Genomic DNA, 14,092 nt, shown 5'->3' on the forward strand with positions numbered 1-14,092 from the left:
AGCTGTTGTTAACGGTGCTGCCCACGACTCGCTCTCTGCCAGTTCGGGGCTGAACAGCTGTGCCCTCTTTAGGCTCCAATGGCAGGAGGGCGCCCCCTGGAGCGGCCTGGCAAGCTCCCAGGCAGCCCAACAGCCGCTGGGGGGTGCTCACGGGTCACCCCGTCCTTGATCCCGAAAGACAAGGTCGCGCGGCATCGGAGCGGCCTTGCAGGTGCGGGGGTGGAGGAGGGCCAGACACTACACCGCGCGGCTCGCCCCTCCACCAGGGGGCGCACGGCCAGAGGCGCGCACTCACCCAGGGCGCCTGCGCCGTTGCCGGTCACGTGGTCTTCCTCCTCCCCGCCAGCACCTGACCTCGGGGCGCAGCTGCGGGCAGGCGCGCGTGCGCAGAGGCGTGCAGGGTCCGGAGCTGAGCGCGCGTGCGCGGAGGTGAGCGGGCGCCGCTAGCGGGCAGGGGCCCCCGGCGGTTCCTCCGCAGCCCTTCGGCGAGAGGCTTGGCGGGTCGGGGCACTCCTGGCGCCCGGAAGCGGGAGGGATCGGTGGGTCGATTGACCGACCGGTCGTCAGTGATTTCCTATTGGAGGAGCTGGGCGCGCGGTGCCAGGGTCGGCGCGGCGGGGCAGCAGTGCCGCGGGGGCCCCGGAAACCGCGCTGCTCATTCAGGCCCGCCGTGCCCGGCCGGCCCTTCCCATAGGAGGAAACTGAGGCGCAGGCGAACCCTGCTCCCCCTCCGGTGGCGGAGCTGGGCTCTGAACCCCCGCCCCCTGCCCGGGAGCCTCCGGCCCGGCCACTTCCCTGGTGGCTGTGCCGGGCCCTGGAGCGCAGCGGCTCTGACCGCCTGGCTCCAGCGCTTCCATTGTCTCCAATGTCCCCCCCCCTGCCCCCCACCGCCTTCCGGGGTCGGGGGAATCTCTTCCCCGATGTGGAGGGGTGTGGTCCCCCCTGTGCGTGTGCTGGGCCCGCATTTCTGCAGCTTCTGCGCCTGGGTGGGCATTGCCCCAGAGCGCCCCCCGCGGACCCTGCTCCAAGCCCTCATTTCCTTCGTTTCTTTTCTTTTCTTTAAAAAAAAACAAAAAACAAAAAACATTTCTATTGATTTCAGAGAGGAAGGGAGAGGGAGAGAGAGGTAGAAACATCAATGATGAGAGAGAATCACTCATCGGCTACCTCCTGCACGCCCCCCACCGGGGATGGAGCCTGCAACCGGGCCTGTGCCCTGACCGGGAATCGAACTGCCACCTCCTGGTTCTTAGGTCAACACTCAACCACTGAGCCGTGGGGGCTGGGGCTGAGTTCCCTGGTTCCTGAGTTTTCATCATCAGGAAGGGCCGGTCAGGTGTCTGGTAGGGTCAGGTGGAGCTGGGACACTTTGACAAAAATAAATGTTGAGTCTCTATTTCCCAATCCCAAACCCTGGTATCTTGGGAGTAACGAGTGTATTTTATATGCTAATGAGATGAGGGGCGGCTTGGAGCTGGTCCCCACTTCCCTCCCCGACTCTGGGAGCCCAGAGGGAGTCGTCACCAGGGCCAGGGATCTAACCAGCCCTGCCCACCTAGTGACATCCCGAACTCCTCGGCGTCTGGCACGCGTCCAGGCTGGTGACCACATTTTGACGCCGGGCGGGTGGCTGGCTGGAGCGGGCGTGGAAGCTCTGTGCCCCTTCCCATGCCTCACCACCGGCCGTTGTGGTTGTATCCTTGATGAGTTAACGTGAAAACACGCAAACCTGTAAAGAATGTTTGTGCGTTCGTCTGAGCCAAACTGTCGGCAGTTGCTGGGAAACAGGATCTCAACGGATTGGGATAGTGCTCGGGAGAATGGCGGTTTCTCACCTATTTTTACACATTACAACCCAAGGAGGCGGTGTAGGTGGGCTACAGAAATCCACTGGTGATGGATTAGGGAGGCGGGAGAGAGCAAAGGGGGCGGGGGAACCTCTGGGATTGGATAAGCAGTAAGATGATGGGCACACGCTTCTTTTACTCACTGGTATGTGGTACAGGATAGTTAATAGTTACCAATTAACATGATAACAGGAACAGTGAAGGAATTCATGGTCTCCCGTCCTGGTGCCCAGGGCATTGGGTTGTGCTCTGAGGGTCTGGAAAAAAAGGAAGTTACAAGTTACCCTGACATTTTAAGGATGTGTTACCGTAGATGCTAAAAGACAGAAAGGTAGCCCTGGCCGGTGTGGCTCAGTGGATAGAGCGTCGGCCTGCGGACTCAAGGGTCCCAGGTTTGATTCCGGTCAAGGGCATGTACCTTGGTTGCGGGCACATCCCCAGTGTGGGGTGTGCAGGAGGCAGCTGATCAATGTTTCTCTCTCATCAATGTTTCTAGCTCTCTGTCCCTCTCCCTCTCTGTAATAAATCAATAAAAATAAAAAAAGATAGTAAGGTGAAGGTTGACCTTGTCAGGGAAGATACCGGCCTAGGAGGTGACCACCCACCACAGCTGCTTTTAGTTCAAGTTTGATTTCAGACCACCCCTGTGGTGACTTCAGGTCTCTGAGTTAGCAGGCCTCCCGTGCGCTTGTCAGGGTAGCACGTGGCCCCTTTTGTCCACAACGAGCAGGTCTGCAGGAGGGGACAGAGGGCAGGGGTACCCCCTACGGGCACCCCACTCCCATCCATTGGTCACAACTTAATACCCTGGGTGTTTATGCGGAAGCAGGCTCAGCCGTCTGCTGGTGGAACTTGCTGCTTCCACCTGACCCTCCATCATGTGGGTCTTTTTTGCCATTAAATCCTTTCTGCAGACCTCAAGGCGGTTCACGGGTAACGGTTCACGGTTTTCGGCAGCCCCCCCCCACCCCCCACCCCACACCATTTGGGACTTTTCTCTCCTTTCCCTTCCTCCCTGCCCCCCCCCCCCCCCCCACGTCTGTCTGCACTGCACCGGGCGAGCTCATCCATCCTCACCTGCCGCCTCCTTGGCTGACCTCAGCTCTGCCCTGGCCCGGCCCGGCCGCCTGCCCAAGTTCACGTCTGTACAGGCTGCTTGGGGAGCCCCAGGCCCCAGCTGCTCACTTCCCTGTTGAGCCTGGTTCCTCTCTTCACAGGCCTCCCGGACGCATCCCCACAGGCAGGAGGCCATGGGTGCTCAGTGGCCGCCCCGCGCCCGCCCCCTGCTGGGCACCTGCGCCCTCCTCTCCTTGGCCGCCGCCGCCCTCCTGGGGCACATCCTGCTCCACCAGTTGGCAGTGGCTCCCCGAGGGCAGTGTGGCTGCACCCAGGCGCCTGAGGAGACGTACCGAGCTTGCCAGCAGGGAGCCCACAGCCCGGGGCCCCGGTCCCGCCCGGGAGCAGCACCCACACAGTGCGACGTGCCCCCCAACAGCCGCTTCGACTGCGCCCCGGACAAGGCCATCACCCAGGGAGAGTGTGAGGCCCGGGGCTGCTGCTACGCGCCCGTGGGGCGGCCCAGGGGCTCCCGGATGGGGCCGCCCTGGTGCTTCTTCCCGCCCAGCTACCCGAGCTACCGGCTGGGGAACCTGACCGCCACGGACACGGGCTACACGGCCAGCCTGACCCGCGCCGCCCCGACCTTCTTCCCCAAGGACATCCTCACCCTGCGGCTGGACGTGCTGCTGGAGACGGAGAGCCGGCTGCACTTCACGGTGGGTGGCAGGGCCGAGGCGGCAGCGTGCGGGCAGGGGCGGGACACGGCTCCACTGGGGTCTGCTCGCCCCACAAATGTGTCCAGTGCCCCCGCTGAGTCCTGGTGTGAGCAGACAGTGCCCACCGCAGGGAGCGGTGGCCGCTAAGACAGGGACTAGAAGGTTCTAGACTGGCCGTGGAGAGTGCGGCTCAGGCGCGGCCTGGGGAGGTTAGGCCTCCCCGAAAAGTGAGATTTCATCGGGACCTGCGGTCAGCAGGCAGGACGGTGAGGGGCAGGAAGGGGCCATCGCAGGCGGTGGGCGGTGGGACCCCAGCCCCCACCTACCCCCCCCCCCCCCACCGAGGCAGGGCCTCTGTCTGCGGTTTCCCACCGCGGGGCACCGAGCGGGGGCCCTGTGAGCCCTGGTGGACGGACTGCACATGCAGGCGCCACGCCCAGAGCCGGACACCGTTCCGATGGGCCCGTGTTAGCTTCCCCGCCATCGCGTACCGAGAGGGCGCTGCGCACCGGACAGCAGCCAGGGCCCGGAGTGCGTTTTCTCATTCACCCTGAGCCTGCTGTGCCCGGTGAGCCCGCTGTGCCCGGTGAGCCTGCTGTGCCCGATGAGCCTGCTGTGCCCGGTGAGCCCGCTGTGCCAGCTGTGCCCGGTGAGCCCGCTGTGCCAGCTGTGCCCGGTGAGCCAGCTGTGCCCGGTGAGCCCGCTGTGCCAGCTGTGCCCGGTGAGCCAGCTGTGTCAGGTGAGCCTGCTGTGCCAGCTGTGCCCGGTGAGCCTGCTGTGTCAGGTGAGCCCGCTGTGCCCGGTGAGCCAGCTGTGCCAGGTGAGCCAGCTGTGCCAGATGAGCCTGGTGAGCCTGCTGTGCCCGGTGAGCCCGCTGTGCCCGGTGAGCCCGCTGTGCCAGCTGTGCCCGGTGAGCCAGCTGTGTCAGGTGAGCCTGCTGTGCCAGCTGTGCCCGGTGAGCCTGTTGTGTCAGGTGAGCCCGCTGTGCCCGGTGAGCCTGCTGTGTCAGGTGAGCCCGCTGTGCCCAGTGAGCCCACTGTGCCAGGTGAGCCAGCTGTGCCAGGTGAGCCAGCTGTGCCCGGTGAGCCAGCTGTGCCAGGTGAGCCAGCTGTGCCAGATGAGCCTGGTGAGCCCGCTGTGCCAGGTGAGCCAGCTGTGCCCGGTGAGCCCGCTGTGCCAGGTGAGCCAGCTGTGCCAGGTGAGCCCACTGTGCCTGCTGTGCCCGGTGAGCCCACTGTGCCCGCTGTGCCAGGTGAGCCAGCTGTGCCCAGTGAGCCTGCTGTGCCAGGTGAGCCCACTGTGCCAGGTGAGCCAGCTGTGCCCGCTGTGCCCGGTGAGCCAGCTGTGCCCGCTGTGCCCGGTGAGCCAGCTGTGCCCAGTGAGCCCACTGTGCCCGGTGAGCCAGCTGTGCCCAATGAGCCAGCTGTGCCCGGTGAGCCCGCTGTGCCCGGTGAGCCCGCTGTGCCGGGTGGAATAGGGTTGCCAGAGTCGGCAAGTAAAGCAGGCTGCCTCGTGAGCCTGAACCCGAGCACCAAGGCACCCGCGCTGTCAGACAGGCGTACAGCGGGAGGCACCCAAACGCCTGGCTCCTGCCACGCACGGCTGTGCAGGGACTTGCGCGGACCCCGCGCCCTGGAGGGTGCAGGACGGAGTGGGCGGGAACGGCTGCGGGCCCAGCTCCGGCCTCACGACACCTCCGCTCTCTCCAGATCAAAGATCCCGCCAGCAGGCGCTACGAGGTGCCCTTGGAGACCCCCCGTGTCCGCGGCCGGGCGCCGGCCACGCTCTACAGCGTGGAGTTCTCCGAGGAGCCCTTCGGGGTGGTCGTGCGGCGGCAGCTGGACGGCCGGGTGCTGTGAGTGTCCGGACCCCGGGGGGAGGGCCAGGGAGTTGGGGGCATGGCTCCTGCCCCCGCCCCCGCCCCCCTCCCCCTCGGGCCTCCTCGCGGGGCGCTCGGGACCACACTCCGGGTCAGGAAGGGTTTGGGGCAGCCCCCACCCCGCACCTGCCTACACCATGGCCCGTGGGCAGCCTGCTCCCGGAGCCCGCCTGGGTGGCGTGGGCACAGCCGGGCAGCCTCCCTTCCCCACGTGCTCTGGGCACTCCACGCTGTCGGGACCCCAGGGCTGGGAGTCTCGGGAGGGACCGTGGCGGGGAGCCTGGCCTCCGAGGTGGCGAGGCCGCGTGTCTCCCGCAGGCTGGACACGGCCGTGGCGCCCCTGTTCTTTGCCGACCAGTTCCTGCAGCTGTCCACCGCGCTGCCGTCCCCGCACGTCGCCGGCCTCGCCGAGCACCTGGGGCCCCTCCTGCTCAGCACCAACTGGACCAAGGTCACCCTCTGGAACCGCGACGCCGCGCCCACGGTAAAGGGGCGGCTGGGCGGGGCTGGGACCGGGGCCTCCGGGGCGAGGGAGCCGAGCGCCGTGTCCTCTGCGTCCCAGCCCGACGTGAACCTGTACGGGTCCCACCCTTTCTACCTGGCGCTGGAGGACGGCGGGCTGGCCCACGGGGTCTTCCTGCTGAACAGCAACGCCATGGGTGAGCGACCCCCCGCCCGCCCCGCCCCGCCAGGTTTGGGTGCCCAGGCCAGGGCCTTCCCTGGGCGCAGCTGCGTAGATGGAGCGTGGGGGCGAGGACCTGCCCGACAGGCTGGGGGGATGGGAGAGGGGCAGTGGACGGGGTCCGGCCGCCCTTGCTCCTCTAATGAGTCCAGTGTGTGGCCTCTCCAGCTCTGACCTCGGGTGGGAGCGGGGTGGGGGGGCAGGGACCAGAAACGGGAGTCCTGAGTCCCCCTCAGCATCTCCCCGTCCTGCTCCAGGGCCTCAGCAGGTCCTCTGAGTCCCCTGTCCCCTAGCGGGCTGTTCCCAGGCTCCTGGGGGAGGACCCCCTTCTCCAGAGGTAGTTTGTCCCATCCATCCGTGAGGTGCCCAGGGCCCCGGGGGGCAGGCGGGCATGTGTCCCTGAGCCCTAGGGCTGCTCCCCCAGACGTGGTCCTGCAGCCCAGCCCAGCCCTCAGCTGGAGGTCGACAGGCGGGATCCTGGACGTGTACGTCTTCCTGGGCCCGGATCCCAAGAGTGTGGTGCAGCAGTACCTGGAGGTCATAGGTGGGCCTGCTCCCGCTCCCGCTCCCCCCAGCTCCCCCCCACCCCCCGCACCCACTCTCATGGCCGCTCACCCAGCCCCCGTGTCTGTGGCACAGGCCGCCCCTTCATGCCGCCGTACTGGGCACTGGGCTTCCATCTCTGCCGCTGGGGCTACCCGTCCACCGCCGTCACCCGCCAGGTGGTGGAGAACATGACGCGGGCCCACTTCCCCCTGGTGAGCGCTGGGAGGGTCCTGGGGCGGCGGGTGGGGCGGGAGGGTCCTTGGGGCACAGTGTGGCCGGGAGGCGCCGGCCCAGGACAGGGCCCAGGCCCCCAGCCGCCGCTGCCCGGCTGCAGGACGTCCAGTGGAACGACCTGGACTACATGGACGCCCGGAGGGACTTCACGTTCAACAAGGACGGCTTCGGGGACTTCCCGGCCATGGTGCGCGAGCTGCACCAGGGCGGCCGGCGCTACGTGATGATCGTGGTGAGCCCCCCCCCCCCCCCCAAGCTGAGCCTCTGGGGAGAAGAGCCGCCCTGTGGCTGGAGGAGGGGGAGGGAGGGGAGGGGCTGAGACCAAAGGCCCCACCACGGACACCGGAGAGATCCGTTGACATGAAGGGCTCATGGTGCAGCATCTGTGAAGCCGGAGCTCTTAGGGCAGGAAGCCTGTGTCCAGGTGCCCGGTGGCCTGCTGGGCCCTGGGCTCCGCCTCGGCGGTGACGTGTGTGTCCACGCGTGCTCAGGCGTGAGCACCACCGCGGCTTCGCCCTGTGACGACGGGGCCTCGTGCCCCCCTCCCCCCACTGGCGCCAAGACTCGCCTTTCCTTCTCTACCCGCTTCCCTCGCCCCCAGGATCCCGCCATCAGCAGCTCGGGGCCCGCGGGGAGCTACCGGCCCTACGACGAGGGGTTGCGGAGGGGAGTGTTCATCACCAATGAGACCGGGCAGCCCCTGATCGGGAAGGTAGAGCGGGGGCGGGGGGAGGGGTGAGAAGCGGGGGTCCCGGCGGTGGGACCAGAAGGTGCTGGGGAAGAGGGCGCTGTCCAGGGCACAGAGCGGGTGGGGTGGCCCCTGACCAGGAGGACCCCTCGAGTCCTTCCTCGGGGACCCTGGCTTCCCCCCTCGGCCTCTCCTCCAGGTGTGGCCAGGGCCCACCGCCTTCCCCGACTTCACCAACCCCGAGGCCCTGGACTGGTGGCAGGACATGGTGGCTGAGTTCCACGCCCAGGTGCCCTTCGACGGCATGTGGATCGTGAGTGTGCCCCCCGCCCCCGGGTGTCCCTGAGCCTTGGGGACTGGCCCCACCCTCTGCCCTGGGCGGACGCCCACCTCCGGGGCCTCTTGCAGGACATGAACGAGCCGTCCAACTTCGTGAAGGGCTCCGTGGACGGCTGCCCCGAGAACGCGCTGGAGAACCCGCCCTACGTGCCTGGTGAGCTCCCGCCGGCGCCCTGGCACCGGGCGGGCACTTGTGGCTCAGATCGGGTCTCTGGCTTGGGAGACTCGAAGCTGTTATTTCTGTTAGTCGGGGGTGCAGCCAGCCAGGAAAGGGGGGACCCAGGAGGTTCAGGTGTGGGAGACCCCGCCACACAACGTGGACCCCAGCCCTGCAGCTGAGGCGAGACCGGGAGGGCGGGCATCGTGGGCTCAGGAACACGGCAGAGACAGCCCGGAAACGGGTCAGGGCTGGAGCCTGAGTCTGGGCTCTGCCTAGGGCAGCCCGTGGTGTCCGCCTCGTTCCCGTCCTTGGAAAAGTGGAGACTGTGGGGACGTGCCCCAAGTTCCCAGGGTGTTCCCAGGGTGGGTTGCTCCCAGGGTGGGGTGCGCTAGCCCGCCAGGAAGAGTCCCCCCTAAGAAAGTGCCCCTCTCCCCCAGGGGTGGTGGGCGGGTCCCTCCGGGCAGCCACCATCTGTGCCTCCAGCCGCCAGTTTCTCTCCACGCACTACAACCTGCACAACCTGTACGGCCTGACCGAGGCCTTGGCCTCCCACAGGTGAGGGCCTGTGAGGGGCGGCCGGGGGGAGGGAGGGAGCCCGGGCCACCCAGGGGCCAAGCCCTGTCCCCCAGGCCCTGCCCAGTGCTTCGAGGACGGCGTGGGCGGGCCAGGCCCCTGGCTCCGGTGGGCCTGGCGGGACGCGGTCCTCCCTGTGACACGGGCATCTGCCAGGGGAGTCAGGTGGCTCGGGCAGAGCTGACTGCCCAGCACATGTTGGTGTGGCGCCCCCTCATGCCTCCCCCTCTGCCGCTGCATGGCCGCACTGTGGGGGCTGACCGTCCGCACAGCTCTGTCCCCTGCTCCGCCCAGGGCCCTGGTGAAGGTTCGGGGGACACGCCCCTTCGTCATCTCCCGCTCCACCTTCGCCGGCCACGGCCAATACGCCGGCCACTGGACAGGGGACGTGTGGAGCAGCTGGGAGCAGCTGTCCTCGTCGGTGCCGGGTGAGAGCCGTCGGGGTGTGGGCCCCGCGGGAGGAGCGGCCACAGCTGGGAGCTGGGCCAGCACAGCTCAGGGGCACCTGCTGCAATGGCGGGGGCATCGCTGACTCATGCGGGGCGCGGGGCCCAATGAGTACCTGCTCACCTGTGCGGGTCCCCTCACCTGTGCGGGCGGGTCGCCTGCGGCCCTCTTCCCGGGGTCCCATCCCCACTCACTCCTTCCCGGAGCTGGTGGCCTGCGTCACTCTGGCCCGTGTCATCTCGTGGCTCTCCCCATGTGTCTGTCTGCTAGGGCCCCAGCCATATGGGACCGGGACCTCACGCCTCATTTTAACTTGACCGCCTCTGCCAAGACCCTATTACCGAATAAGGTCCCATTTACAGGACTGGGGGTTAGGACTGGAATGTGATCTTTGCGGGGGACACCATTCCATGCTAACGGGCTAGTTTGCTCTGCCCACCCCTGCCCAGGTGTTAGGGAGCAGCCTGCAGGCAGGTAGATTGACCTTCTGCTGACCCCGATGAGGCAGGACTGACCAGGGGGTGCGGGAGGGGTGTGGCCTGAGGCCCTGCCTGACCCCCCCTGCAGAAACCCTGCTCTTCAACCTGCTGGGGGTGCCCCTGGTGGGGGCCGACATCTGCGGCTTCCAGGGCAACACGTCAGAGGAGCTGTGCGTGCGCTGGACACAGCTGGGGGCCTTCTACCCCTTCATGCGGAACCACAACGACCTGCACAGCCTGGTAGGCGGGCGGCTCCGTCCCGGGACCCGACCCTGACCGGCAGCAAGCAGGCGGCCGAGCGGTAACCGGGCCCCCCGCCCTCTGCCCACCGCAGCCGCAGGAGCCGTACAGGTTCAGCGAGACGGCGCAGCAGGCCATGCGGAAGGCTCTGGGCCTGCGCTACGCGCTGCTGCCCCACCTCTACACGCTCTTCCACGGCGCCCACACCCGCGGCGACACCGTGGCCCGGCCCCTCTTCCTGGAGTGAGTGCCCCGGGGCGGGGACGATGGAGTGCCCAGTGGGAGGGAGCAACCACCAGCCCAGTGACCCCGGGGCAGCCCGTCCTGCCACAGCAGAGTCCCCGGAACCCAGCCAGAGCAGGTTTGCAGCTGAGTGAGCCGAGGCCCTCCCTCCCGGGGTCCCCCCTGCACCCCAGTTCCAGCCCCTTAGACGCCAGCTCAGGGCTGGGGGCAGTCGAAGTCCAGAGAAAGCCGGCACGAAGGCCCTGAGCAGGGACCAGGCCACCGGCGGAAAAGCGAGTTGAGAGACTGCCATGATCGCACCCGTCCAGGCTCAGGACCGGAAAGGACGTGGTCACATGGGAGGTGCTGTGCGTAGATGGTGCCTCCATCCGCAGCCTCAGGGTCCTCACCTGGCTAGGTCGTTAGTTGGCAGTTGGAAAATCCAGGTTCCCTTCCCCTCACCACAACGTGAAGGTCAGGTGGGTCGCTAATTAGGGTAGAAAACGAGCAGCAGATGGGAGGGTTCCTGGAACGAGAGCGGCCTGGGGGTCAGCCCAGCACTAAGAACAGACAGACAGCGGGCAGGGCACCGTGCCAGAACAGGAGGCGGGGGCAGCGCCTGCGGGTCGCCTTGCCCCTGGGGGAGGGTCCGTCCTCCCCGGTGTTGACCAGTGGGTCGGAGAGCGGCCCTGCCGTCCCAGCCAAGTGCGGGCTCCTGGGCTCCCGCACGCGGGCTCCGGCTGCTTCCGGGCCTCCCTGCGGAGCTCGCGGCGTGGACCTCAGGGCTCCAGGCTCCCGGCCTCTGCGCGCAGGTTCCCCGAGGACCCCCGCACCTGGCCGGTGGACCGCCAGCTCCTGTGGGGAGAGGCCTTGCTCATCACGCCTGTGCTCGAGGCTGGGAAGGCGGAAGTGACGGGCTACTTCCCCGCCGGCACGTGGTACGACCTGCAGACGGTGAGTCCCGGGTCCCTGACCCCGGAGAACGGAGACGAGAGGGTCCCCCCTCGTGTCCTGTCAGCGTGGACTGTGTCTGCCCCCGAGGTCCTTGGGCCTCGCCTGTGCAGTCCTGGCGGGAACCCATTTTCCGATGTGCAGACTGAGCCTGAGCTGAAGCTTGCCCGGGTGCTGTGGCCCTCCCTGCTACAGGGTGAGCCAGGACCCCACTTCTTTTGCCCCCAACATCCTGCCCCTCCCGGTGCCCTCTGGCCTGCCTCACCCGGGCCCAGGATTCGGGCCTCTCCTGCCCTGTTCCCACCAAGTGGCCGGGCCCCTGCCCTGAGGTCACACCAGCTCGTCTCTGCCAGGCCCCCTGGCCTCGCCGTGGAGTCCTTGGCTCCTGACCACGGCACGGGGCTTTGGCACTGCCCAGGACCCTCGGTGACGTGCCGTCCCCATCCAGGTGCCAGTAGAGGCCCTTGGCAGCCTCCCGCCTCCACCTGCGGCACCCCTCAAGCCTGCCATCCACAGCGAGGGCCAGTGGGTGACGCTGCCGGCTCCCCTGGACACCATCAACCTCCACCTCCGGGCTGGACACATCATCCCCCTGCAGGTACCTGGCCGGACACCGAGGCATCTGTCGGGATCACATGGCCTCTGTGCAGCTGGGGTCCGGCCCGGCCCCGGCAGCGATGCGCCTGAGGGTAGAGGAGGAGCGGGTCCAGGTGGGAGGCTCGGGAGACAGCCCACTACCTGTGGCCGGGCCGGCGGACGGGTCAGCCAGTCTGCAAACATCTGTGGGCCTCTCCTGTCCTCGGGGGTCCGCCTCGGACAGGCTGGCCTCCATGAGGGTCTGGGCCACTCGACGGCAGGCCGTCCTGCAGACCCTGGTTCCCAGGCCCGGGGCTGTCCCCACGCGGTGTCCTTCCCGCCTGGGTCGAAGGCTCTGCCAGGTGACATGTGCCACCCGGTCTGCAGGGCCCTGGCCTCACGACCACGGAGTCCCGCAAGCAGCCCATGGCGCTGGCCGTGGCCCTGACCTCGAGCGGGGAGGCCCGCGGGGAGCTCTTCTGGGATGACGGGGAGAGCCTGGGGGTGCTGGAGCGCGGGGCCTACACACAGCTCGTCTTCCTGGCCAGGAATGTGAGTCCTGCCCCCGCCGAGCAGGGGTGGAGTGTGGGGCCAGCCTGGGGTGAGGGGAGCCGGGTCTGGGTCCCGGGACGGTCACCCCGAGTGCAGGCTGTCAGCCCGCAGAGGAGAGGGCCCGAGTTCCAACATTGCCAGCTCGCCCAGGGCCTGTGCCGCCGGGCCAGGCTGGGCCGAGGCCCCCCGCCGTCCCCGGGGCTGTGCAGAGGCCTGTCCTGGGGGCTCCCCGCTGCCGTCTGCTCACGCCCCTTCTCTCTGTCCTGCTGGCCCAGAACACCGTCGTGAACGACCTGGTGCACGTGAGCAGCGAGGGGGCCGCCCTGCAGCTGAGGAGGGTGACCCTCCTGGGCGTGGCCTCCGCCCCCAAGCAGGTCCTTGCCAATGGGGTTCCTGTCTCCAACTTCACCTACAGCCCCGACACCCAGGCAAGAGCCCAGGATGGGCCAGAGGGCTGTCCCCCAGGACGGGTGAGGGTGGGGGTGGCCGGGCCCCTGGGGACACAGTGACCTCCAAGTTGGCCTCGGGACATGCTGTCTCGAAGCTGTGGACGCTTGGGCCTCACAAGGGGCAAGAGGAACTGGATCTTGGAGGAGGAGGCAGGATCGGGCCCTGGCACCTTATCTTCCTTCTGCCTGTGTCTGCGCTGACGCGCCGTGTTAAAGAGCTTGATTGAGGCGGCCAGAGCTGAGAGCACTGTCCCCGCCAGCCGGGTCAGCCGCCACTCCTGCCTGCTGGGCGCTGGGCTCTCCCCTCTGCCTCGGTGGTTTGGCGGCCAATGGTTCTTTCTTGTTCCCAGACCCTGGACATCCCTGTCTCGCTGACGATGGGACAGCTGTTTCTCATCAGCTGGTCTTGACTGGGGCCAAGGGCACATCGGGCCTCGAGTTCCCCGACTTCACCAACCCCTGTTGTTCACCCATGTCGCGTAGCGCTGACCTCCCTCCAACACCCAGATCTGCTCACCTGTCTGCCTCCTGTGCTGGGCGCTGGGCCAGCGGCACATGCAGCACAGTTTCCTGGTCCAGCTCCCACGTCGGCCAGTGTCCTGGGGCTGCCTGGGTTTGGAACGTTTCACTGGAGCCTTGCTCTCCGTAGCCCGACACAGATGCATGGAACATCGGCCACCCCCAGCTGCCTGCCCCGATGGCAGGGAAGGTGGCGTTTGGGGCCACGTGGTACCTGTGCCGCGAGTCACGCCCGGGCGGCTCTGCTGCTGCCCTGACAGGACGGAGCTGGGGGCCACCTGCTGGGACCTCGGGAAACTGCCTGGGAAAGATTTTGTTTTAAGTGCAATTATTTGTAATAAAAGCGGAATCCGGCCAAGCCTCTGGGTGCCCCTGGCATCCAGGGCACAGAGGGTGTGCCCGGGGGCAATGACACGGACACGTAACAATGTCTTTGAGGAGTGAACATTTTTCATTGTGATGAGCACATCCTGCTTCTATTTCTTACCCCCTTTAATGAAATCTTTGCTAAACCCAAAGTCCCCATGACTTTTCTCCTGTTTTCTCCTAGAGAAGTTTTGTAATTTTAAGTCTTACGTTTCCAGCGAGGTTTGATAGGTGCAATGAAGTAAAGGCTGGTCCAGGTTTTCTGGTTTTCTTTCTTGTATGACCAGCCCATTGTCCTGGCACCACTTGTTGAAAATATCACCCTTTCCCCGTGGAACTGCCTCAGTACCTTTGTTGAAACCCATTCCGTGTGTGTCAGTGGTCTGTTTATTTCTGTCTCAGGGACCTACAGGCCTGTCCTCAAGCCAGTCCACAATGTCTTCAGTAATATTTTTTTCCCAGTGTTTTTTCCCCAGTATGTGTTTTTTTTTAAATATATTTTATTGATTTTTCACAGAGAGGAAGGGAGAGAGATAGAAAGTCAGAAACATCGATGAGAGAGAAACAT

At 66.5% G+C, this 14,092-nt stretch overlaps 1 protein-coding gene across 2 annotated transcripts; it reads left to right on the forward strand.

The window, feature by feature from the left end:
* The first annotated feature begins 330 nt into the window (after positions 1-330).
* GAA (alpha glucosidase) lies at positions 331-13,784 on the forward strand. 2 transcript variants are annotated; one of them, XM_059671452.1, is made up of 20 exons: positions 331-429; positions 3,065-3,622; positions 5,332-5,477; positions 5,820-5,985; positions 6,064-6,160; positions 6,608-6,727; positions 6,823-6,941; positions 7,064-7,195; positions 7,565-7,675; positions 7,851-7,964; positions 8,060-8,144; positions 8,588-8,705; positions 9,018-9,151; positions 9,738-9,889; positions 9,984-10,132; positions 10,924-11,065; positions 11,511-11,660; positions 12,026-12,190; positions 12,466-12,618; positions 12,990-13,784. In XM_059671452.1, the coding sequence occupies exons 2-20, from the start codon at positions 3,098-3,100 to the stop codon at positions 13,047-13,049; spliced, it is 2,838 nt and encodes a 945-aa protein (XP_059527435.1). In that variant the 5' UTR covers positions 331-429; positions 3,065-3,097; the 3' UTR covers positions 13,050-13,784. The 2 variants fall into 2 exon arrangements, with proteins under 2 accessions (XP_059527435.1, XP_059527434.1); XM_059671451.1 differs by lacking the exon at positions 331-429 and adding an exon at positions 521-539.
* The last annotated feature ends 308 nt before the right edge of the window (positions 13,785-14,092 follow it).

Source organism: Myotis daubentonii, chromosome 16 (assembly GCF_963259705.1).
Source record: "Myotis daubentonii chromosome 16, mMyoDau2.1, whole genome shotgun sequence".
In the NCBI taxonomy this organism is placed as follows: Eukaryota; Metazoa; Chordata; class Mammalia; order Chiroptera; family Vespertilionidae; genus Myotis; species Myotis daubentonii.

What these genes read in the sequence shown, in the direction of transcription:
- GAA (XM_059671452.1), top strand. Translation starts at nt 3,098, where the DNA reads ATGGGTGCTCAGTGGCCGCCCCGCGCCCGCCCCCTGCTGGGCACCTGC. An exon ending in GCAGTACCTGGAGGTCATAG is followed by an intron (nt 6,728 to 6,822) that starts GTGGGCCTGCTC and finishes TCTGTGGCACAG; the next exon opens with GCCGCCCCTTCATGCCGCCG. An exon ending in CGTGGTACGACCTGCAGACG is followed by an intron (nt 11,066 to 11,510) that starts GTGAGTCCCGGG and finishes GTCCCCATCCAG; the next exon opens with GTGCCAGTAGAGGCCCTTGG.